We start from the raw sequence: 24,962 nt of genomic DNA on the forward strand, positions 1-24,962 counted from the left end.
AAATTAGCTTGGCATGGCCGGGCACCATGGCTCACGCCTGTAATCCCAGCACTTTGGGAGGCCGAGGCGGGGGCAGATCACGAGGTCAGGAGATCGAGACCATCCTGGCTCACCCGGTGAAACCCCGTCTCTACTAAACAAAAATACAAAAAACTAGCCGGGCGAGGTGGCAGGCGCCTGTAGTCCCAGCTATTCAGGAGGCTGAGGCAGGAGAATGGCGTGAACCCGGGAGGCAGAGCTTGCAGTGAGCCGAGATCGCGCCACTGCACTCCAGCCTGGGTGACAGAGCAAGACTCCATCTAAAAAAAAAAAAAAATTAGCCTGGCATGGTGCACACCTGTAGCCCCAGATACTAGGAAGACTGAGGCAGGAATATCCTTGACTCCTTCCTGGTTGAGGAGGCTGCAGTGAGCCAGGATCGGACCACTGCACTCCATCCAGCCTGAGCAACAGAGTGAGAACCTGTCTCTAAATAAATAAATAATAAAAACAAATAGATGTTTTACATGGGCACCATTTGTGTGGTCCAAAGCAATTACAATAGTAACATCAACCTGGATTACCATAACAGATATAATAATAATGAAAACATATTATACGAATTCCCAAAATGTGACACAGAGACCAGAGGTGAGCACGTGCTGTTAGAAAAATGGTGCTTATAGACTTGCTTGATGCAGGGTTGCCACATTCGATTTGTAAAAAAACACAGTGTCTGTGAAAAGCAATAAAGGGAAGTGCAGTAACAAGAGGTTTACAGCCTGTTTACATTCTGACATGGAGCAACAGTCAAGATTTAGTGTTATGTGAAAAAGCACAGAGAAAGGTGTGTTTCCTTTCACACTGAAAAGGGAGATGTGTTCTCATACATGTAAGCTTGGCCAAACAAGCTTACTAGAAGTATACACAAGAAACTGCTAGGAGAGGTTAATGCTGGAGAGGGGACCTGAAACTCTAGAAGCAGAAATACTTTCTTGGCCAGGCACAGTGGCTTACGCCTGTAATGCCAGCACTTTGGGAGGCGGGCAGATCACCTGAGGTCAGGAGCTCAAGACCAGTATGGCCAACATGGTGAAACCCTGTCTCTAATACACAAATTAGCTGGGCATACTGATGCACACCTATAGTCCCAGCTACTTGGGAGGCTGAGGCAGGAGAATCGCTTGAACCTGGGAGGCGGAGGTTGCAGTGAGCCAAGATTTTGCCACTGCACTCCAGTTTGGGTGACAGAGCCAGACTGTCTCAAAAAAAAAAAAAAAAAAAAAATGATACTTTCTTTAAACATGCATATGATTTTTTCAACAAAGAATCAGGCCAGGTGAGGTAGGTCATGCCTGTAATCCAGCACTTTGGGAGGCCAAGGTGGGTGGGTCACTTGAACCCAGGATTCAAGACCAGCCTGGGCAACATGACGAGACCCCATCTCTACAAAATATACAAAAATTAGCTGGGCATAGTGGCTTCAGCCTGTAGTCCCAGCTACTCGGGAGGCTGATGGTGATTGTCTAAGGCCAAGAGGTCGAGGCTGCAGTGAGCCAAGATCAGACCACTGTACCAGAGTGACACCTTGTCTAAAAAAATAAAAATAGGTCAGGTGTGGTGGCTCACGCTTGTAGTCCCAGCACTTTGGGAGGCCAAGGCGGGTAGATCACCTGAGGTCGGGAGTTGGAGACCAGCCTGACCAACATGGAGAAGCCCCATCTCTACTAAAAATACAAAATTAGCCAGGCATGCTGGTGCATGCCTGTAATCACAGCTACTTGGGAGGCTGAGGCAGGAAAATCGCTTGAACCTGGGAAGCAGAGGTTGCAGTGAGCCGAGATCGCGCCATTGCACTCCAGCATGGGCAACAAGAGTGAAACTCCGTCTCAAAAAATAAATAAAATAAATAAATAAATAAATAAATAAATAAATAAATAAATAAATAAAAATTAGGACGGGCGCAGTGGCTCCTGCCTGTAATCCCAGCACTTTGGGAGGCCAAGGTGGGTGGATCATGAGGTCAAGAGATCGAGACCATCCTGGCTAACACAGTGAAACCCCATCTCTACTAAAAAAAAAAAAAAAAATACAAGAAAAAAAAAATTAGCCAGGCATGGTGGTGGGCACCTGGAGTCCTAGCTGCTGGGAAGGATAAGGCAGGAGAATGGTGTGAACCTGGGAGGCGGAGCTTGCAGTGAGCTGAGATCGTGCCACCACACTCCAGCCTGGGAGACAGAGCAAGATTCTGTCTCAAAAAAATGAATAAACTAAATAAATAAAAATTTAAAAAAAAGAAAAAAATTTTACCTTTAGCTTCTGTGCTTTTTTCAAAATAGGCAGTATATTTAAAACAGTAAACAAAATTGTTGATCCATTTGTCCTTTGTATCCAGCTTCTTCTCATAGCTTAACTTGTCTCTCTACCCTTCCCGCAAAGCCATCCTCATCCTTGCTCATGCCTACCTCTTGCTTGAAGGAAAAAGTAGGCACACAGAGAGAGGGCGCACTCACATTTTTATCCATTACTTTCTTTCTTTTTTTTTTTGACAGATAAACAGTTTGTTTATTCATCCTCCTCTGCTCCTCCTTATCTCCCCGTTCCTCTTCCTCTTCCACCTTCTTCCAGGCAACTGTAGCAGGACCCGTTGCGCCATCAAACTTTCCTTTCGACTTATAGTCAGCAACATCCTTCTCATACTTCTCCTTCAGCTTTGCCGCCTTAGTGATGTAAGGCTGCTTTTCACTGTCATTTAAGTTCTTCCACATCTCACCCAGCTTTTTGACCACGTCTCCAATAAAGATATCGGGGTTTGTGGATTTCATCTTGGGGCGGAATCCCGAAGAAAACAGGAAGAATCCAGACGGTGGCCTTTTGGGGGCATTAGGATCCTTCTTCTTGCCTCCCTTAGCTGGTCCATAACCCTTCATTTCCTGATCACAGCGCACTTTATCCGCCTTTGCCATTTCATCAAACTTCGACTTCTCTCTCCTGGACACTGTCTTTCTACCTCTCAGAGCGCTTCTTGGAAAATTCTGCAAAATTGACGGTTTCTTTTTTTGTTGTTGTTGTTGAGACGGAGTCTCGCTCTGTCACCCAGGCTGGAGTGCAGTGGCCGGATCTCAGCTCACTGCAAGCTCTGCCTCCCAGGTTTACGCCATTCTCCTGCCTCAACCTCCCGAGTAGCTGGGACTACAGGCGCCCGCCACCTCGCCCGGCTAGTTTTTTGTATTTTTTTTAGTTGAGACGGGGTTTCACTGTGTTAGCCAGGATGGTCTCAATCTCCTGACCTCATGATCCGCCTGTCTCGGCCTCCCAAAGTGCTAGGATTACAGGCTTGAGCCACTGCGCCCAGCCGACGGTTTCTTTTTACGTTCTTCTCTGCACGTCTACACAAAGAAGACATAAGCAGACATCTTGCCCTTTGGTTTCTCAGGGTCACCTTTAGCCATCCTGACTATATTGTTCACTCTCATTACTTTTTTTTTTGAGACAGAGTTTCTCTCTTGTTGCCCAGGCTGGAGTGCAATGGCGCGAGCTCGGCTCACGGCAACCTTGGCCTCCTGAGTTCAAGCGATTCTCCTGCCTCAGCCTCCTGAGTAGCTGGGATTACAGGCGTGAGCCACCACGCCCAGTCCATTACTTTCTTAATAGTTAGGCTGGTAACGGTCATTTCTCTATAGTTTCTCTATACTCATGCTCATCTGGCATTGTCAGAATGATGGACAAAGAAAAAGATATGTAACTATGTTAATTGAAGTTTATTTTATTACAGTGAAATTAAACTTTTTTTTTTTTTTTTTAAGACAAGTTCCCGGCCAGGCTAGAGTACAGTGGCACAATCATGGCTCACTGCAGCCTCAAACTTCTGGGCTCAAGGAATCTTCTTGCCTCAGCCTCCCAAGTCGCTAGGACTGCAGGCATGCACCACCATGTGTGGCTAATTTTTATTTTTATTTTATTTTTTTGAGACAGATTCTCACTCTGTCGCCAAGGCTAGAGTACAGTGCACAATCTTGGCTCACTGCAACCTCTATCTCCTGAGTTTAAGCGATTCCCATGCCTCAGCCTCCAGAGTAGCTGGGACTACAGGCTTGTGCCATTTCACCTGGCTAACTTCTGTATTTTTAGTAGAGATGGGGTTTCGCCATGTTGGCCAGGCTGGTCTCAAACTTCTGACCTCAGGTGATCCACCTGCCTCAGCCTCCCAAAGTGCTGGGATTACAGGCGCGAACCACAGCACCTGGCCAACATTTTTCATGTTCATTAACCATATGTATATTTCTTCCTTTGTGAATTCTCTATTCATGTCGTTTGTCCATTTTTCCACTATAGGGTTTGTCTTTTTCATACTGGTTTATAAGGAATCATTAGGTACTATGTGCACGTGCGGTGGCTCTTGCCTGTAATGTCAGCAATTTGGGAGGCCGAGGCAGACAGATCACTTGAGCCCAGGAGTTTGAGACTAGCCTGGGCAACATGGCAAAACCCTATCTGTACAGAAAATAAAAAATCAGTGGCATGTGCCTGAGTGCCAGCTACCAGGTAGGTAGACAGATTCAGCCCAGGAGATTGAGGCTGCAGTGAGCCGTGATCATGCCACTGCACTCCACTAGCCTGGGCAACAGAGCAAGACCCTGTCTCTAAAAAATAAAATAAGTAGAGATAAGGGCTCTTTGTTGCCCAGGGGCTGCTTCAAGTGATCCTCCTATATTGGCCTCTTAAAGTGCTGGGATTACAGATGTAAGCCACTGCGCCCAGACCTTTAAGAGCTTTTAAAAACTGGGGGCTCTTTTTGGTTATAAGGAACAGAGATGGCCGGACAGAGTGGCTCATGCCTGTAATCCCAGCACTTTGGGAGACCAAGACGGGCAGATCACTTTAGGTCAGGAGTTCTAGACCAGCCTGGCCAACATGGTGAAACCCTGTCTCTACTAAAAATACAAAAATTAGCCAGGCATGGTGGTGCGTACCTTTAGTCCCAGCTACTTGGGAGGCTAAGGCAGGAGAATGGCATGAACCCGGGAGGCAGAGCTTACAGTGAGCCGAGTTCATGCCACTGCACTCCAGCCTGGGCGACAGAGCAAGACTCCGTCTCGAAAAAATAAATAACATAAATAAATAATAAATAATAATAAAGAAGAGAGATATACTGAAACTACCTCAAGGAAAGCATATAGGGATGTCAAAGAACCCAAGGAAAGGAAGAGAGTACTGCCTTGCCTCATGCTATCCCGAGCTGGGATTGCAGTGTAGCGGCTCTTGCTGTCTTCCAGAGCCAAATGACATCTGCTTCAACCTAGCTTTCTTGATCAGGCACTTTCACTCATTTTTTTTTTCTTTGTTTTCTTTGCAGAGATGGGATCTCCCTGTGTTGCCTAAGCTGGTCTCAAACTCCTGGGCTTAAAGGGATCCTCCCGCCCTGACCTCACAAAATGCTGGGATTATAGGCATGAGCCAGTGTGCCCAGCCCACTCACCTTTTTACACAGCTTAGTCGGCCTGAAAAAACAACCATACACTGGCTAACATTTCAAAATATTAACCCACCACACAGTCTTGTTTAAATGTATATAGGCCAGGCGTGATGGCTCACGCCTGTAATCCCAGCACTTTGGGAGGCTGAGGCGGGTGGATAACTTGAGACCAGGAGTTCGAGACCAGCCTGGCCAACAAGGCGAAACCCCATCTCTACTAAAAGTACAAAAATTAGCCAGGCATGGTGGTGGGTCCTGTAATCCCAGCTACTCAGGAGGCTGAGGCAAGAGAATCGCTTGAACCTGGGAGGCAGAAGTTGCCATGAGCCAAAGTCGTGCTGCTGGATCACACTCCAGCCTGGGCAACAGAGTGAGACATGGTCTCAAAAAACTAAAGTAAAAAAATAATAAATCAATGTCTATAAACATAAACCCACTATAAATTAATTTACAGCTCTATGTCAATATAAAACCATAAGTTTATAATTTTACCTATAATACAAACCAAAAAGTCAAATTAACATTTATGTCACTATTTTTTTTTTTTTGAGAGAGTCTCACTCTGTCGTCCGGGCTGGAGTGCAGTGGCATGATCACGGCTCACTGCAACCTCTGCCTCCTGGGTTCAAGTGACTATCATGTCTCAGCCTCCCATGTAGCTGGGATTACAGGCTTGTGCCACCACACCCAGCTAATTTTTGTATTATTTGTAGAGACAGGGTTTCGCCATGTTGTCCTGGAAGGTCTCAAACTCCTGGCCTCAAGTGATCTGCCTGCCACAACCTCTCAAAGTGACTTTCTTAAGTGTTTTTTTTTTTTTTGAGATGGAGTCTTTGTCACCCAGGCTGGAGTGCAGTGGTATGATCTCAGTTTGCTGCAACCTCCGCCTCCCAGGTTCAAGCGATTCTCCTGCTTCAGCCTCCTGAGTATGTGGGATTACAGGCCCGTGCCACCACACTTGGCTAATTTTTGTATTTTTAGTAGATACAGCTTCCACCATGTTGGTGAGGCTAGTCTCGAACTCCTGACCTTGTGATCCACCTGCCTCAGCCTCCCAAAGTTTTGGGGTTACAGGCATGAACCACCACACCCAGCCTTTTTTCAGATTTTTTTTTTTTTTTTGAGATGAAGTCTCACTCTTGTCCCCCAGGCTGGAGTGCCATGGTGCGATCTCGGCTCAATGCAACCTCCGCCTCCCAGGTCCAAGTGATACTCCTGCCTCAGCCTCCCGAGTAGCTGGAATTACAGGAGTGTACCACCATGCCTAGCTAATTTTTGTATTTTAAGTACAGACGGGGTTTCACCATGTTGGCCAGGCTGGTCTCGAACTCCTGACCTCAGGTGATCTGCCCGCCTCAGCCTCCCAAAGTGCTGGGATTACAGGTGTGAGCCACCATGCCTGGCCAACTTCTTTTTTTTTTTTTTTTTTTTTTGAGGCGGAGTCTCGCTCTGTCGCCTGGACTGGAGTGCAGTGGCCGGATCTCAGCTCACTGCAAGCTCTGCCTCCCAGGTTTGCACCATTCTCCTGCCTCAGCCTCCCGAGTAGCTGGGACTACAGGCACCCGCCACCTCGCCCGGCTAGTTTTTTTTGTATTTTTAGTAGAGACGGGGTTTCACTGTGTTAGCCAGGATGGTCTCGATCTCCTGACCTCGTGATCCACCCGTCTCGGCCTCCCAAAGTGCTGGGATTACAGGCTTGAGCCACCGCGCCCGGCCTCAACTTCTTTTTTAAAACTATATTAGCACAGAGAACGCCATGTTGTTTCAGGGAAGGGCAAATGTCACTAACAGAATATCTCAGAAGCCAGACTGAAATTTCCATGGGGAAAAACAAAATTTAGCTTCCTTGGTTTGGGGAATATTAATATTCCTCTTGGTTGCCAGAAGGGACCCACTGACATTCACACCCACTGTGATTCACAGCCAGTGTGGTACAAATGCTTCTGATGTGGAAAAATCTGAAAAATTTTCAGATGCTCTTCTCCTTTCCTTTCTGCCATCAGAACAAACCTTATGTTCTTCAATTCAGACCTGTTGGGACCCGGTAGCACACCCTTCCCTTCCTCACAGGCTTCAAACCTTGTCTTTTCAGTGACACTGAGATGAGGATCCTCAAAGGAACCAGGAGCCATTTTTAAAATTGTGAATCTTTAAATTCTGAAGGCCTCATTAAATGTCCTCAAAATCAAGGTCTTCTTGTGAAAGGAGTTAACATCCATGTTAACTGGGAATTATCCATCATCTCTCCTAACTTTTCCTGTTCAAATAATCAAATAAGGACTTCCAGGAGTAGGCAAGAACTTTAAAAAAAAGAAGAAAAAAAGAGGCCGGGTGGGGTGGCTCACACCTGTAATCCCAACACTTTGGGAGGCTGAGGCAGGTGGATCAGCTGAAGTCAGGAGTCCGAGACCAGCCTGGCCAACATGGTGAAACCCCATGTCTACTAAAAATACCAAAAATTTAGACAAGCATAGTGGTGGGCACCTGTAATCCCAGCTACTCAGGCGGCTGAGGCAGGGGAATTGCTTGAACCTGGAAGGCAGAGGTTGCAGTGAGTCGAGATCGCACCATTGCACTCCCACCTAGGCAACAAGAGCAAAACTCTGTCTCAAAAAAAAAAAGGGGGGAAGACTTCCTTGGGTTTTGTAGTATTCTTTTTGGTAGGCCATGAAATAAGGGAAGCTGTATGCCATTCCTGGTGGCCACCTATGATCTGTCTGAAGTATGTTTTTGTTGTTTGTTGTTGTTGTTCTTGTTGTTTTTGAGACAGTCTCGCTCTGTCGCCCACATTGGAGTGCTGTGGCATGATCTCTGCTCACTGCAACCTCCACCTCCTGGGTATAAATGATTCTCCTGCCTCACCTTCCCAATTAGCTGGGATTACAGGCACACGCCACCATGCCCAGCTAATATTTTATTTTTAGTTTTAGTAGGGATGGGGTTTCACCATGTTGGCTGGGCTGGTCTCAAACTCCTCGGCCTCCCAAAGTGCCGAGATTACAGGCGTGAGCCACCATGCCTGGCCAAATATCATGATTGCTAATGAAAAGTGACCTTAGGCGGCCGGGTGCCGCCTAATAGATAATAGATAAAGTCAGCTTTTTTTTTTTTTCCAGGATGGAGTCTTGCTCTGTTACCAGGCTGGAGTACAGTAGCACGATCTCAACTCACTGCAACCTCCACGTCCTGGGTTCAAGCAGTTCTCCCTCAGCCTCCCAAGTAGCTGGGACCACAGGTGTGCGCCACCACACCCAGCTAATTTTTTGTATTTTTAGTAGAGACAGGGTTTCACCATGTTGGCCAGGCTCATCTCGAACTCCTGGCCTCAAGTGATCTGCCTGCCTCAGCCTCCCGAATTGCTGGGATTACAGGCATGAGCCACTGCGCATGGCCGAAAATTGACTTTAATAACATAGATACGATGTGGAGAGATAAAGAATATGAATCACTGGCTTGGTTAAAATATTCCTGGGCTGATTCCGTGTCTTATCGGACACCTTCGGGGGGTTGATTTGAGCTCGAGTGTCCTCATGACAAGAAGAGAAAGCTTTAAACAGTGAGCATGAGGGTTTATTTGTGAACACTGACAATCAAATTCTAAAATTTATATGGAAATACAAAGGATCTAGAAAGCCAAAGCAATCTTAAAGAATAGTATTGGAAGGTTTACACTACCAGGTATCAACAGTATTGGTGCCACGAGAAACAAACCAAGGAAAAGAACACAGAGCACAGAACCAGAGCCATGTCCTCAGTCATGTGACGAACAACACAGACGTCACTGCAGTTACTGTGGGAAAGGCCAGTCTTCTCTGTGAATGGTGCTGAGTCAATTTGGCATTTCTGTCAAAAAAAAAAAAAACACAAAACATCATAAACAAAAATTAACTTAAAATGGAGCACAGACCTAAATGTAAAGCTAAAACTATGAAACTTCTAGAATAAAAAGGAGAAAATCTTAGTAACTTTATACTTGGCAAACAGTTCACAAATATGACACAAAAAAACGTGAAAAAGAAAAACTTGATAAATTGGACATCGTCAAAACTAAAAACTTTTGCCCTAAAAGGCAAGCCACAGACTGGGAAGAAATATTTGCAAAACATATCAAACAAAGGATTTTATCTAGAATGTAAAAATTGCAAGCTGGGGTTGGGCGTGTTGGCTCATGCCTGTAATCCCAGCAATTTGGGAGGCCGAGACGGGTGGATCACCTAAGGTTGGGAGTTCGAGACCAGCCTGACCGACATGGAGAAATGCTGTCTCTACTAAAAATACAAAAAATTAGCCGGCCTGTAATCCCAGCAACTCAGGAGGCTAAGGCAGGAGAATCCCTCAAACCCAGGGGGCAGAGGTTGTGGTGAGCCGAGATTGTACATTGCACTCCAGCCTGGGCAACAAGAGCAAAATTCCGTCTCAAAAAAAAGGCCGGGTATGGTGGCTCACGCCTGTAATCCCAGCACTTTGGGAGGCCAAGGCGAGCAGATCACAAGGTCAGGAGATGGAGACCATCCTGGCTAACATGGTGAAACCCCGTCTCTACTAAAAATACAAAAAATTAGCTAGGCATGGTGGTGGGCGACTGTAGCCCCAGCTACTCGGGAGGCTGAGGCAGGAGAATGGCGTGAACCTGGGAGGCGGGGCTTACAGTGAGCCGAGATAGCACCACTCCACTGCACTCCAGCCTGGGCGACAGAGGGAGACTCCATCTCAAAAACAAAAACAGAAACTGCAGGCTGGGTGCGGTGGCTCATGCCTGTATAGCCAGACCTTTGGAAGGCCAAGGCAGACGGATTACCTGAGGTCAGGAGTTCAAGACCAGCCTGACCAATATGGCAAAACCCTATCTCTACTAAAGATACAAAATTAGCTGGGCATGGTGGCAGGCGCCTGTAGTCCCAGCTACTCAGGAAGCTGAGGCAAGAGAATTGCTTGAATCCTGGAGCCGGAAGTTGCAGTGAGCCGCGTATTGCACTCCAACCTGGGCAACAAGAGCTAAAGAGTGTTAAGACAAACAATCCAATTTTAAAACAGGCAAAAAGACTTGAACCACTGAAAAAAAAAAAAAAAAAAAAAGATGGCCGGGCTTGGTGGTTTACACCTGTAATCCCAGCACATTGGGAGGCCGTGGCAGGCAGATCACATGAGGTCAGGAGTTCAAGACCAGCCTGGCCAACATGGTGAAACCTCATCTCTACTAAAAATACAGAAATTAGCTGGGTGTGGTGGCACGTGCCTGTAATCCCAGCTACTTGGGAGGCTGAGGCAGGAGAATCACTTGAACCCGGGAGGCGGAGGTTGCAGTGAGCCAAGATTGTGCCACTGTACTCCAGCCTGGTGACAGAGCGAGACTCTGTCTCAAAAAAAAAAAAAAAAGACTTGAACAACCACTTCATTAAAATAGATAACAAAAGGCCGGGCGCGGTGGCTCAAGCCTGTAATCCCAGCACTTTGGGAGGCCGAGGCGGGCGGATCACGAGGTCAGGAGATCGAGACCATCCTGGCTAACACGGTGAAACCCCGTCTCTACTAAAAATACAAAAAAAAATTAGCCAGGCGTGGTGGTGGGCGCCTGTAGTCCCAGCTACTCGGAGGCTGAGGCGGGAGAATGGCATGAACCCGGGAGGCGGAGCTTGCAGTGAGCCGAGATGGCGCCACTGCACTCCAGCCTGGGAGAGACAGCGAGACTCCGTCTCAAAAAAATAAAAAATAAATAAATAAATAAATAAAATAGATAACAAATACCCACATGGAAAGATGCTTAATAGCATTAGCTGTTAGAGAAATGCAAATTAAAACCTCAATTTATTAAGGATGAGGCCAGGCGCAATGACTCACATCTGTAATCCCAGCATTTTGGGAGGCCAAGGCAGACAGATCACCTGAGGTCAGGAGTTTGAGACCAGCCTGGCAAAGATGGTGAAAACCCATCTCTACTAAAAATACAAAAATTGGGCCGGGCACGGTGGCTCACGCCTATAATCCCAACACTTTGAGAGGCCAGGGCAGGTGGATCACCTGAGATCTGGAGTTTGAGACCAGCCTTGCCAACATGGTGAAACCCCATCTCTACTAATAGTACAAAAATTAGCCAGGCGTGGTGGCAGGTGCCTGTAATCCCAGCTACCTGGGAGGCTGAGGCAGGAGAATCTCTTGAACCCAGCAGGCAGAGGTTTCAGTGAGCTGAGATCATGCCATTGCATTGCATTCCAGCCTAGGCAACAAGAGCGAAACTCCATTTCAAAAAAAAAAAAAAAAAAAAAAAAAGCTGGGCGCGGTGGCTCACGCCTGTAATCCCAGCACAAGGTGGGCGATCACCTGAGGTCGGCAGTTCAAGACCAGCCTGACCAACATGGAGAAACCCCGTCTCTACTAAAAATACAAAATTAGCCAGGCGTGGTGGCACATGCCTCTAATCCCACCTACACGGGAGGCTGAGGTGGAGGTTGTGGTGAGCCAAGATTGCGCCATTGCACTTCAGCCTGGGCAACAAGAGTGAAACTCCATCTCAAAAAAAAAAAAAAAAACCCAAAAATTAGCCAGGCATGGTGGCATGTGCCTGTAATCCCACATACTCAGGAGGCTGAGGCAGAAGAATCGCTTGAACCCGGGAAGCAGAGGTTGTGGTGACCGAAGGCTGCGCCACTGCACTCCAGCCTGAGTGACAGGACGAGACTCTGCCTCCAAAAATTAAATAAGTAAATAAACAGATTTATTAAGGCTGGGCGCAGTGGTTCAAGACTATAATCCCAGCACTTGAGGCAGAGGTGGATGGATCACTTGAGGTCAGGAGTTCAAGACCGGCCTGACCAACATGGTGAAACCCCATCTCTAGTTAAAAAAAAAAAACAAAAACAAAATTAGCCAGGTGTGGTGGCACACGCCTGTAATCCCACTTACTTGGGAGGCTGAGGCAGGAGAATCGCTTGAACCCAGGAGGCACAGGTTGCAGTGAGTCGAGATCACACCACTGCACTCCAGCCTCGGCAACAAAAGCGAAACTCCATCTCAAAAAATAAATAGACAGACAAATAAATAAAATAAATTAAGGATGAGCTTGTTAAAAATTTAAAACAACAACAAAACAGCAAAAATCCCACAATTTAGACACACTACCACTATGGCTAAAATTAAAAAGGCTTAGCTGGGCAGGGTGGCTCAAGCCTGTAATCCCAGCACTTTGGGAGGCCTAGGCAGGTGGATCACGAGGTCAGGAGATTGAGACCAACCTGGCTAACACGGTGAAACCCCGTCTCTACTAAAAATACAAAAAAAATTAGCCGGTGTGGTGGCGGGCGCCTGTAGTCCCACCTACTTAGGAGGCTGAGGCAGGAGAATGGTGTGAACCCAGGAGGTGGAGCTTGCAGTAAGCAGAGATCGCGCCACTGCACTGCAGCCTGGGCGACAGAGCAAGACTCCGTCTCAAAAAAAAGGGCTTACTAGCTGGGTCCCATGGCTCCTGCCTGTAATCCTAGCACTTTGGGAGGCCCAGAGGCCCAGGTGGAAGGATCCCTTGAGCCCAGGAGTTTGAGACCAGCCTAGGCACCACGGTGAGACCCTGTCTCACAAAACACCATCACCACCTTTAATTAAGCAAATTTTTTAAAAATGAAGGTTTACCAAACTAAGTGTCGGCCAGGATACACAGAAACAAACTTTCACTCACTGTTAGTGGCTTAATAAAAAGGTAAACATGCACCTGCCATATGACCCAGCCTGGGGATTTACTTAAGAGAAATGAAAGCATATGTCCACATAAAGATGAACAAAAATGTTCAGAGCTGTTTTATTTGCAGTAGCCCCCAAACTGGAAACAACCCAAATGTGCATCAACAGCTGAATGGAAAAACAAATTGTGTGGTGTTTCCATACAATGAAATACTACTCAAAGTAATGCATTGTTAATAAATGCAACAACATGGATAAATCTTAAAATAATTATGTGATGAGAAGCCAATGCCAAAAAAAATCTATACTGAGGCCAGGCACGGTGACTCATGCCTGTAATTCCAGCAGTTTGGGCAGCCAAGGCGGGTGGATCACTTAAGGCCAGGAGTTTGAGACCAGCCTGGTGAACATGGTGAAACCCCATCTCTACTAAAAATACAAAAATTAGCTGGGTGTGGTGGTGTGCACCTGTAATCCCAGCTACTTGGGAGGCTGAGACAGGAGAATCACTTGAACCCGGGAGGCAGAGGTTGCAGTGAGCTGAGATCGCACCACTGCATTCCAGCCTGGGCGACAAAGTGAGAGACTCCTCTCAAAAAAAAAGAAAAAAAGGTAATGGATACCACCAGATGGATACATTCATTATCTTGATTTCGAGAATGATTTCACATAACAAATTATCGAAATACTTCACATTATACGTTATAAATATATGTAGTTGGCCGGGCGTGGATCTCGCCTATAATCCCGGCCCTTTGGGAGGCTGAGGCGGGTGGATCATGAGGTCAGGAGATCGAGACCATCCTGGCTAACACCGTGAAACCACGTCTGTACTAAAAAAAAAATACAAAAAATTAGCCCAGCGTAGTGGCGGGTGCCTGTAGTCCCAGCTACTTGGGAGGCTGGGGCAGGAGAATGGCGTGAACGTGGGAGGCGGAGCTTGCAGTGAGCTGAGATCCGGCCACTGCACTCTAGCCTGGGCGACAGAGCGAGACTCCATCTCAAAAAATAAAAATAAAAAAAAAATGTAGTTGATTATGTCAGTTATACCTCAATAAAACGATTACAGAAGTTTCCTAGGAGGTGGCACTACCAGCGGGCTCTGCCCCAGCTTGTGAGCTCCTGTGATTCTGGGTCTGTCCCTTGTAGTCAGGTGGGTGGGCTTAGCAGTTAGGACTGACTTGATTTCCTTCCACTGTCCGCACACATGGCACTTGTCCTTCAAACATGCCCAGCCACTTCCTTCCTTTACCCCCAGGTCTTCAAGGGACTGGAGTCTCCTTATTGTTCAGGTTTTAGCATGAATGTCAAGGGCCTTCACTGAGCACCACATCTAAATTAGTTCCTACTCCTCACCCTGTCCCAAAATCACTTTCTGTATTTCCCTGGTTTGTTTTCTTCACTGTACATATCAGAATTAGACATTCTTTTTATTTATTCTTTTATTTTTTTTGAGACGGAGTCTCGCTCTGTCGCCCAGGCTGGAGTGCAGTGGTGTGATCTCGGCCAACTGCAACCACTGCCTCCTGGGTTCAAGCGATTCTCCTGCCTCAGCCTCCCAAGCAGCAGGGGTTATAGGCATGCACCACCATGCCCGGCTAATTTTGTATTTTGAGAAGAGATGGGGTTTCTCCATGTTGGTCAGGCTAGTCTCGAACTCCTAACCTCAGGTGATCCACCTGCCTTGGCCTCCCAAGATGCTGGGATTACAGGCATGAGCCACTGTACCTGGCCAATTTTTTGTATTTTTATTAGAGATGGGGTTTCACCAAGTTAGCCAGGATGATCTCGATCACCTGACTTCATGATCCACCCACCTCAGCCTCCCAAAGTGCGGGATTACAGGTGTGAGCCACCACACCTGGCCTGAATATTCTTATTCATTTAGTCATTCCTTTTTTTTTTTTTTTTTTGGAGATGGAGTTTCGCTCTTGTTGCCCAGGTTGGAGTGCAGTGGCACAATCTTCGCTCACTGCAACCTCTGCCTCCTGGGTTCAAGCAATTATCCTGCCTCAGCGTCCTGAGTAGCTGGGACTACAGGCACCCGCCACCACGCCCGGCTAATTTTTTTCTATTTTTAGTAGACATGGAGTTTCACCATGTTGATCAGGCTGTTCTTGAGCTTCTGACTTCAGGTGATCCACCCACCTTCCCCTCCCAAAGTGCTGGGATTTACAGGCATGAAACACCATGCCTGGCCCTCTTTTTTTTTTTTTAACACAAGGTCTCTATTGCCCATGCTGGAGTGCAGTGGCACAATCACTGTTCACTGCAGCTTTCACTTCCTGGGCTCAGGTGATCCTCCCACCTCAGCCTCTTGAGCAGCTGGGACTACAGTCACATGCCACCACACCCAGCTACTTTGTTTTTGTAGAGATGGGGTCTTGCCATGTTGGCTAGTCTACCCTTTCATTTTTATCATCTATTCTGTTATCTTCCTCCCTCCTCAGTTTGCACCCCACTGAGAACCCAGATCCCTGGTTGCACCCAAAAGTGCTGTAGGTGCTGGTTGATAACTCCCAGCTGCCCCGGCCAATAACTAACTGACGTGTAAAAGGAGGGTACAAAAGGCTGGCTCCCTTGTCTTAAGGAGGCCTAACTGTGGTGCTATTTGTGCTCCGAGTTCCCCATGACAGCAAGCAGAAGCTAGGCTCCATGTGAGACCACACTCTGGCTCAGCCTTAGCCTGTTTTCTCTGCCCTGTCTTGCTTCCCTCACCCCCTTCTCCTGAGAGCACTTCCCCAATAATTCACTTGAACAAGAATGCTCATCTTAGGCTCTGCTTCTAGGGAACCTGACTCATGACACTCTCTGTTAGCTTCCTGAGAGACTATCTTGTTAGTTCCCCTAGAACAAACTCCTGTCTTAGACTCTGCTTATGACCACTCCCCTCATTCCCCTGCCAAGAATGACAGCTTAATGAGGGAATATCTTCTTCACTTCCCTAGAACTGTTCCTAGAACACAGTAGGTGCTCAATGATGCACTGAATGCATGCAAGGGAGAGCCCAGAGTCTATTTGACAGCTCAGTGGTCAGCACCCCTTCTTGTCCAGGGGTGGCCTGGCCTGGAGGCATTGTGAGTCACAGCAGGTGGACAGGAGCTGAGTGGGTCAGAGATGGGACTAGCCCTGGGACAGCAGCTCCGCAACTCCACCACATCTTCCAGGTGAGGCACAACATACAGTGAGGATTAACGGGGAAGGATCCTCTGAGAAGATACAATCTCAAGAGTGGGCCTGGATGTGGGCTTCCAGAGACCATCTCCCTGAACCAGATCTTGGGGATGGTATGTACCATCCAGCCTCTGTCCACCTATATGTGAGGGATAAGTGTCTTATGAATTAACGAAGGCATAACAGAGGGGGACCCCTGCTCCAGTTCTTTCTCTTCTCATTGTCCATGGGCAGAAGAGGAATTAGAAACAACACATAACTCCCTTTTTCACGTAACAGAATCAGTACTTACTGGGCCAGGGGGTGGGTGGGTGCAGGGAGAAGTGAGCAAAATGGGACTTGTCTGTTATCTGGACTTTGGACTCCTGAGGGCATAGTTTATTTGGAACAAATGTCATGTTTAGTGTGCACAATCCCTGTTACTTTGAGCCCTATGCATAGGTCTAGCCTATGGCACATACCCCAGGATGTCACTGAACACACTAGACTGTGGTCTGTATACACATCTGTCTGCCAAGCTGGATTAGGAGCATCTTGAGGGCAGGTAGAGGCTGTTCCGGGTCCCCTTCCCAAGACCAGAGCCTGGCACAGAGCGGATGCCAGTTCAAGTCCATCAAATGACTGAATGATGAGGGCAATAACGCTGTTGGCTATGCTAGACATCCTCCCAGATTGTTTTCAGAATCCAGATCTAACCCTGGCTTTGTAATCCTTCCACAGTTCCCTCTTACCCACAAAAGGAAGTCTAAGCTTCTGAGCCTGCCTGTACAGCACCTTCACGTAGTGCACTGGTCCACCTTCCCAGGTTCCTCTCCTGCTCTTCCCAGCACCAATCCTATCCAAGCTCGTGTTTACATCTGAAATATGAAAGTCCTGCCCTGCCGGATACAGTGGCTCATGCCTGTAATCTCAGCACTTTGGGAGACCGAGGCAGGCAGATCACCTGAGGTCAGGAGTTCGAGACCAGCCTGGCCAACATGGTGAAACCCTGTCTTCACTAAAAATACAAAAATTAGCTGGGGGTGATGGCAGGCGCCTGTAATCTCAGCTACTCAAGAGGCTGAGACAGGAGAATTGCTGAAATCCGGGAGGCGGAGGTTGCAGCGAGCCAAGATTGTGCCATTGCACTCCAGCTCAGGCAACAACAGCGAGACTCTGTCTCAAAACAAAGAAAAAAAGAAAAAGCCGTGCTCCGCTCTTCCCTCTGCCTAGAAGCTCTCCATTTTCCATCCTCAACCCACCTGGCACAGTCCTACTCTTCCTTTAAATACCTACCTACTTGTCTTGCTATCATTCCCTACCCCTCACCCTTCCAGCTGCAACTCAGAGAACAGGGCCCTCCTCCCGTCCTTCATCTGCATATCTATCCCAGGGCTCGAACCCTCAGTGGTCTTTGGGGAAGGTGGTTTAGGTGAGACTGCTGCCTGTGCAGCGTGGAGGGAGGGGCTCCTCGGTGGCCAGCAGCCGGTTAGCCACAGCCGCAGCACTAGGTGCAGGGCTAAGACATGTCCACCGGCCTCGCGGTTTGAGAGGCGGCCTGTACCAAGCACGCTGCTCACCCGGACTCTTGTCTCCTAGCAGCGCCCCCTGGCTCGCCTTCATCATTCTGGACATCCGGGGTCCCGCAACAAGCGCGCAGCACGAGTCGCCAGTGCTCCCGAGGCTCCCCTCCGAGCTCCTGCGTGCCCTACAAAGTCCACGCCCTGGCAACCTTCGGGTGCATGGCTACAAGCCATGCCAGCCGCCTGTGGGAGCAGCTGCAGCAGTTCTGGGCCAATCACATCTCGCGGCCCTTCTCGCCACGGCGGCCGCCGCTGCGCCGCAAGTGTTCCCTGTCCACCTACCTGCTGGACCACAACACGCGCCAGGCAGACCTGGGCCTAGCCTACTGCGCGCCGCGCATGCGCCTAAGCAACCAGGCCTTCGTGTTCCGCGGCGGCCGGTGGACCACTGAGAGCCCGCTGGCGCGGACGCGGTCGCCGCCGCTCTCGCCGACCGCCTCGAGCTGGAAGGCGCAGGAGCAGCAGACCAAGAGCCAGGTGTTGCTGGAGGAGTACAACTACCTGAAGCTGCAGCAGGAACTGCTCATGGACATGATGGCTGACACCATGGCGCGCATGCACTTGCTGGAGGAAAAGCTCAAAGCCGAGGTGACCCCGACGGCTGCGGCGCGCGCGCCTGGCAGAGGAAGATGCGCAAGCGCGCAGGCGCCAGCGGGGACGTGCTCATGATCCCGTCGTGCGTCTGGACTCGCAGTGACGAAATAAAGGCCGCGCTACGCATGCGCGCCCCTCTCGCCGGCCACTCTCCCCGCGCTGGACTGGCTCCCGCGGTTCCCTGGGCCGTTCTCTGCGCGTGGGTGGGGGAGGTCTGAGTGGCCTCGGGGACTGCCCCTCGGTGCTGGGTGTCGGCGGGTGACGCAAGCCTAAGCTGCCTATTTTGGGAGGGTGCGATGGGGCTGTGGAGGAGGGTCTGCGCGTGGCTCTCCGGGAGTGCGGAGTGGAAGCAAGTCTTGCCGCCGACATAACCCCAGCTAGGGCGGAGTGGCGAGTAATGGCCTTGCAGGCCATCCAGGTAATGGAGGGCGAAGTCCCGGAGACGGAGGAACCGCGGTGCTCGGGGAATGAAGGCTGCGGTGCGGGGCGAGCCGAGGACGGTGTGCGGGGTCGGGGACTTTGCACTTATTCCGTCCTCAGGGCCTCTAGGCTCAGGAGGTCTAGGAACTAGGAGACCCAGGGTAAGTGTTACTTTACATTCCCAAGATAAGCTTTCTGGAAACCATGGGCTGTGCGGCCCCCACTTGCCTGTGCGGCATTTTGGGGAGTCGCGTCTCTGTTACAGCCCCCCCCCCCTTTTTTTTTAAAACACGGGGTCTCGCTCTATCACCCAGGCTGGAGCGCAGTGGCACGATCATGGCTCACTGCAACCTCGAGCTTCCGGACTCAAGCAATCCTCCCAGCTTAGCCTCCTAAACGTGGGATTACAGGCGTGAGCCACTGCGCCGGGCTCAAGCCTCCTTTTTCTTTTTCTTTTCTTTCTTTTGCCTTTTCTTTGAGACGGACTTTGGCTCTTGTTGCCTAGGCTGGAGTGCAATGGCGCGATCTCGGTTCACCTTAACCTCCGCCTCCTGAGTTCAAGCGATTCTCCTACCTCAGCCTCCCGAGTAGCTGGATTACAGGCATGCGCCACCACGCCCGGCTAATTTTTTGTTTGTTTTTGAGAGAGTCTCGCTCTGCCACCCAGGCTGGAGTGCAGTGCTGCGATCTCGGCTCACTGCAAGCTCGCCTCTCGGGTACAAACGATTCTTCTGCCTCAGCCTCCTGAGTAGCTGGGACTACAAGTGCGTGCCACCACGCCTGGCTAATTTTTATATTTTTAGTAGAGAGGGGGTTTCACCATATTGGCCAGGCTGGTCTCGAACTCCTAATCTCGTGATCTGCCCGCCTCTGCCTCCCAAAGTGCTGGGATTACAGGCGTGAGCCACCGCGCCCGTCCTCAGGCCTCCTTTTCTACCTCCATAGAATGCAGTCTGCCTGGCCCACAATCTTTTAAAAATTGCATTAGTTGCCAAAGTTTCAGAATTTGGAGATACCACACTAAAAATCAAGATTTCCTGGGGCCAGGCGTGGTGGCTCACGCTTGTAATCCCAGCACTTTGAGAGGTTGAGGCGGGCCGATCACTTGAGGTCAGGAGTTCAAGGCCAGCCTGACCAACAAGGTGAAACCACGTCTGTACTAAAAATATCAAAAATCGGCCAGGCGGGGTGTCGGGTGCCTGTAAGCCTAGCACTTTGGGAGGCTGAAGTGGGCGGATTGCCTGAGCTCAGGAGTTGGAGACCAACCTGGACAACATGGTGAAACCCCATCTCTACCAAAATACAAAAAAATTAGCCGGGTGTGGTGGCGCATGCCTGTAGTTTCAGCTACCCTGGAGGCTAAGGCGGGAGAATCACTTGAACCTGGGAGGTGGAGGTTGCAGTGAGCCAAGATCACACCACTGCACTCCAGTCCGGGAGACAGAGTGAGACTTGTCTCAAAACAAAACAAAAATTAGCTGGGCTTGGTGGCATGGGCCTACAGTCCCAGTTACTCCCGAGGCTGAGACAGGAGAATCGCATGAACCTGGGAGGCAGAGGATGCAGTGAGCCAGCATCACGCCACTGCACTTGAGAGCCAGACTCTGTCTCAAAAAAATAAAACAAAATTTAAAAATCCAGCCAGGCACGGTGGCTCACACCTGTAATCCCAGCACTTTGGGAGGCCAAGGAGGGTGGGTCACCTGAGGTCAGGAGTTCGACACCAACCTGGCCAACATGGTGAAACCCTATTTCTACTAAAAATACAAAAATTAGCCAGGCATGATGGCAGACATCTGTAATCCCAACTACTTGGGAGGCTGAAGCAGGAAAATCACTTGAACCGGAGAGGTGGAGGTTGCAGTGCAGCCTGGATGACAAAGTGAGACTCTGTCTCAAAAAAAAAAAAAAAAAAAAAAAAAAAAACCAGGCAGATTAGGTTACCAAGGGATGGGAGGACAGAGTGTGTGTGTGTGTGTGTGTGAACACAAGGGGGCTGCCTTTTGGGGTGGCGAGAAATTGGCACTATAGTGGTGATAATTTTGCAACATTGTAATAAAAGTCACTGAATGGTACACTTCAAAACAGTGAATTTTATCACAATAAAAGAAGTAAAAGGAGGAAGATGCTTTACATAAAAACATTAAGCAAAACTTACATGTAGCACGCCAAAATAGCAAAACTCATAAAGGGATCCAAGAATGCCTAAAGTTTAGGGAATATTGCTTTGGCCAGAGTACTTGAAAACAAATACAGTCCTAGGGTGGAAAAGGGTATCTGCCCCAACCAAACCTGCAGCAGGCAGGGAGCCTTACAGCCCAGTGCAGGCCCTGTTTAGAAAGGGGCATCCACAGGTCAGGTGCGGTGGCTCATACCTGTAATCCCAGCACTTTGGGAGGCCGAGGCGGGTGGACCACCTGAGGTCAGGAGTTTGAGACCAGCCAGGCCAACATGGCGAAACCCTGTCTCTACTAAAAAGAATACAAAAAGTTAGCTGGGCGTGGTAGCAGGCACCTGTAATCCCAGCTACTTGGGAGGCTGAGGCAGAAGAATTGCTTGAACCTGGGAGGTGGAGGTTGCAGCGATCGCACCGTTGCACTCCAGCCTGGGTGATAGAGCGAGACTCTGTCAAAAAAAAAAAGGGGGGGGGGGTTATCCAAGTGGATCAAGGGCCTGAAATAAAAGGGGCAGGATGATATTTTGAAATATCTAACTTTGTTCTTTCGGCTATAGAATTTCACAGCCTGGTCCTGAGCCCTGGCAGGGGCAGCCCACCTCCTTGCCCCCGGAGATGAAAGCCACAGAGCAGAAAGTAGGAACAAAGGACCCTGGCTTTTACCTCCTACAGCTCAGAACCCTCTGGGGAATAGAACTTTGCCAAAATATTTTTGGGTTTGAGGAGGCAGGTCAAAAAGGCTCTGTAGGTTTGTTAAGCAAGAGGAGAGATGAGGGCTGGGTGTGGTGGCTCATGCCTGTAATCCCAGTACTTTGGGAGGTCGAGATGGGCGGATCACCTGAGGTCAGGAGTTCAAGACCAGCCTGGCCAACATGGTGAAACCCTGTCTCTACTAAAAATACAAAAATTAGCCAGGCGTGGTGGCACGAGCCTGTAATCCCAGTTACTCAGGAGGCTGAGGTGGGAGAATTTCTTGAACCTGGGGAGGCAGAGGTTGCAGTGAGCCGAGATCACGCCACTGCATTGCAGATTAGGCAACAGAGCGAGACTCATCTCAAAAGTAAAAAAAAAAAAAAAAAGAGGAGAGATGAAGAGAAGCATAAGTGAGAATCTCACTGGGTCTTCTATCTTGGAAAAAAATCTTTTCTTGCTGGGCATGGTGGTTCATGCCTGTAATCCCAGCACTTTGGGAGGCTAAGGTGAGAGACTCGCTTGAGCCCAGGAGTGTGAGACCAGCCTGAGCAACATGGGGAAACCCCTTCTTTCCAAAAAGTAAAAAATTAGCTGGGTGTGGTGGCACACGCCTGGATTTCCAGCTACTCTGGAGGCTGAGGTGGAAGGGTCACAAGCCTGGGGAGGTCAAGGCTTCAGTGAGCCGTGATAGTGCCACTGCACTCCAGCCTTGGTGACATCATAATATCCTGTCTCAAAAAGAAAGAAAAAAGCCAGGCGCGGTGGCTCACGCCTCTAATCCTAACACTTTGGGAGGCCGAGGCAGGAGGATCACTTGAGGTCAGGAGTTTGAGACCAGCCTGGCCAATGTGGTGAAACCCCATCTCTACTAAAAATACAAAAGTTCCATCCTGGCTAACATGGTGAAACCCCGTCTCTACTAAAAATACAAAAAACTAGCCGGGCGAGGTGGTGGGCGCCTGTAGTCCCAGCTACTCCGGAGGCTGAGGCAGGAGAATGGCGTAAACCCGGGAGGCGGAGCTTGCAGTGACCTGAGATCCAGCCACTGCACTCCAGCCTGGGCGACAGAGCAAGACTCCGTCTCAAAAAAAAAATAAAAAATACAAAAGTTAGCTAGGTGTGAGGGCAGGCGCCTGTAATCCCAGCTACTCAGGATGCTGAGGCAGGAGAATCACTTGAACCTGGGAGGCAGAGGTTGCAGTGAGCCAAGATGGTGCCATTGCACTCCAGCCTGGGCAACAACAGCGAAACTCCATCTCAAAAAAATAAAAATAAAAAAGGCGGGGCACAGTGGCTCATGCTTGTAATCCCAACACTTTGGGAAGCCAAGGAGGGCAGATCATCTGAGGCCAGGAGTTTAAGACCAGCCAGCCAGGCGTGGTGGCTCAAGCCTGTAATCCCAGTACTTTGGGAGGCCGAGACGGGTGGATCACGAGGTCAGGAGATCGAGACCATCCTGGCTAACACGGTGAAACCCCGTCTCTACTAAAAATACAAAAAACTAGCCGGGCGAGGTGGCGGGCGCCTGTAGTCCCAGCTACTCCGGAGGCTGAGGCAGGAGAATGGCATAAACCCGGGAGGCGGAGCTTGCAGTGAGCTGAGATCCGGCCACCGCACTCCAGCCCAGGCGACAGAGCAAGACTCCGTCTCAAAAAAAAAAAAAAAAAAAAGTAAAAGACCAGCCTGACCAACAGGGTGAAACCTCATCTCTACTAGAAATACAAAAATTAGCCAGGCATTGTGGCGTGCACCTGTAGTTCCAGCGACTCAGGAGGCTGAGGCAGGAGAATTGCTTCAACCCTGGAGGTGGAGGTTGCAGTGAGCCGTGATCATGCCATTGTACTCCAGCCTGGGCAACAGAGTGAGACAAAATAGTCTTGGTCCCACATTCCCCTTCTAACTACTGTGTCATTTCTTTGCTTTCCTTTATAACTAAATTCCAAAAAGTTGCTTATATTCACATCCCCAATTCCTCCCTTCCCTGTTTGCTCTTAACCCCCTTCAACTTCTTTTTCTTTTTTAGAGATAGGGTCTGGCTGTGTCCCCCAGGCTGGAGTGCAGTGGTGTGATCATGGCTCACTTGAGTCTCAAACTCCTGGACTCAAGTGATTCTCCCACCTCAGCCTCCCAAGTAACTGGGACTACAGGCATGTACCACCACGCCTGCCTAATATTTTGTATTTTTAGTAGAGATGGGGTGTCACCATATTGCCCAGGCTGATCTTGAACTCCTGACCTCAGGTGATCTGCTGCCTTTTGGCCTCCCAAAGTGCTGGGATTACAGGTGTGAATCAGCGTGCCCGGCTTAATTTTTTGTTGTTTTTGTAGACCTAGGGGTCTTGGGCTGAGCGTGGTGGCTCACACCTATAATCCTAGCACTTTGGGAGGCCAAGGCAGGAAGACTGCTTAATGCCAGGAATTTGAGAACAGCCTGGGCAACAAACTGAAATCTTGTCTCTACAAAAAGAAAAAAAGGCCAGGCACAGTGGCTCACACCTGTAATCCCAGCACTTTGGGAGGCCGAGGTGGGAGGATCACCTGAGGTCAGGAGTTCAAGACCAACCTGACCAACATGGTGAAACCCCATCTTCACTAAAAATACAAAAACTAGCCAGGCGTGGTGGCACACACCTGTAATCCCAGCTACCCAGGAGGCTGAAGCAGAACTGCTTGAACCCTGGAGGCGGAGGTTGCAGTGAGCCGAGACTGCACCACTGCACTCCAGCCTGGGTGACGGAGCGAGACTCCATCTCAAAAAAAAAAAAAAGGCCAGGCATGGAGGCTCATGCCTGTAATCCCAACACTTTGGGAGGCCAAGGTGGGAGATCACTTGGGGTCAGGAGTTTCAGAGCAGCCTGGCCAATATGGTGAAACTCCGTCTCTACTGAAAATACAAAAATTAGCCCGGCGTTGCCGGGCATGGTGACTCAGGCCTGTAATCCCAGCACTTTGGGAGACCAAGGCAGACAGATCACGAGGTCAGGAGTTCAAGACCAGCCTGACCAATATGGTGAAACCCCATCTCTACTAAAGATACGAAAATTAAAAATACAAAAAAATACAAAAGTGAGCATGGTGGCACACGCCTGTAGTCCCAGCTGCTCAGGAGGCTGCGGTAGGAGAATCACTTGAACCTGGGAGGTGGAGCTTGCAGTAAGCCAAGATTGCACCACTGCACTCCAGCCTGGGCGACGGAGCAAGACTGTCTCAAAAAAAAAAA

The 24,962-nt window shown here is 49.2% G+C and overlaps 2 protein-coding genes and 1 pseudogene across 3 annotated transcripts in view; 2 read left to right on the top strand and 1 right to left on the bottom strand.

Moving 5' to 3' along the window:
* Nucleotides 1–2,300: 2,300 nt before the first annotated feature.
* On the bottom strand, nt 2,301–3,431 carry LOC111527459 (annotated as a pseudogene).
* Nucleotides 3,432–16,240: 12,809 nt separating this feature from the next.
* On the top strand, nt 16,241–18,671 carry CBY3 (chibby family member 3). The gene is given in 4 exon segments (XM_031935506.1): nt 16,241–16,290; nt 17,614–17,708; nt 17,876–18,465; nt 18,468–18,671. Coding segments are annotated over 4 exon segments (939 nt in total).
* Nucleotides 18,557–24,962, top strand: part of C4H5orf60 (chromosome 4 C5orf60 homolog) — an 11,451-nt gene continuing 5,045 nt past the window's right edge. The window contains exon 1 of one of the 2 annotated variants that reach the window (XM_023193648.3): nt 18,557–19,034. In XM_023193648.3, coding sequence (XP_023049416.2) covers nt 18,921–19,034 — 114 coding nt within the window. In that variant the 5' untranslated portion in view covers nt 18,557–18,920. The remainder of the gene's footprint in view (nt 19,035–24,962) is intronic. The other variant, XM_023193649.3, reaches the window with a different exon arrangement.

The sequence above is a fragment of the Piliocolobus tephrosceles genome, chromosome 4 (genome assembly GCF_002776525.5).
Source record: "Piliocolobus tephrosceles isolate RC106 chromosome 4, ASM277652v3, whole genome shotgun sequence".
In the NCBI taxonomy this organism is placed as follows: domain Eukaryota; kingdom Metazoa; phylum Chordata; class Mammalia; order Primates; family Cercopithecidae; genus Piliocolobus; species Piliocolobus tephrosceles.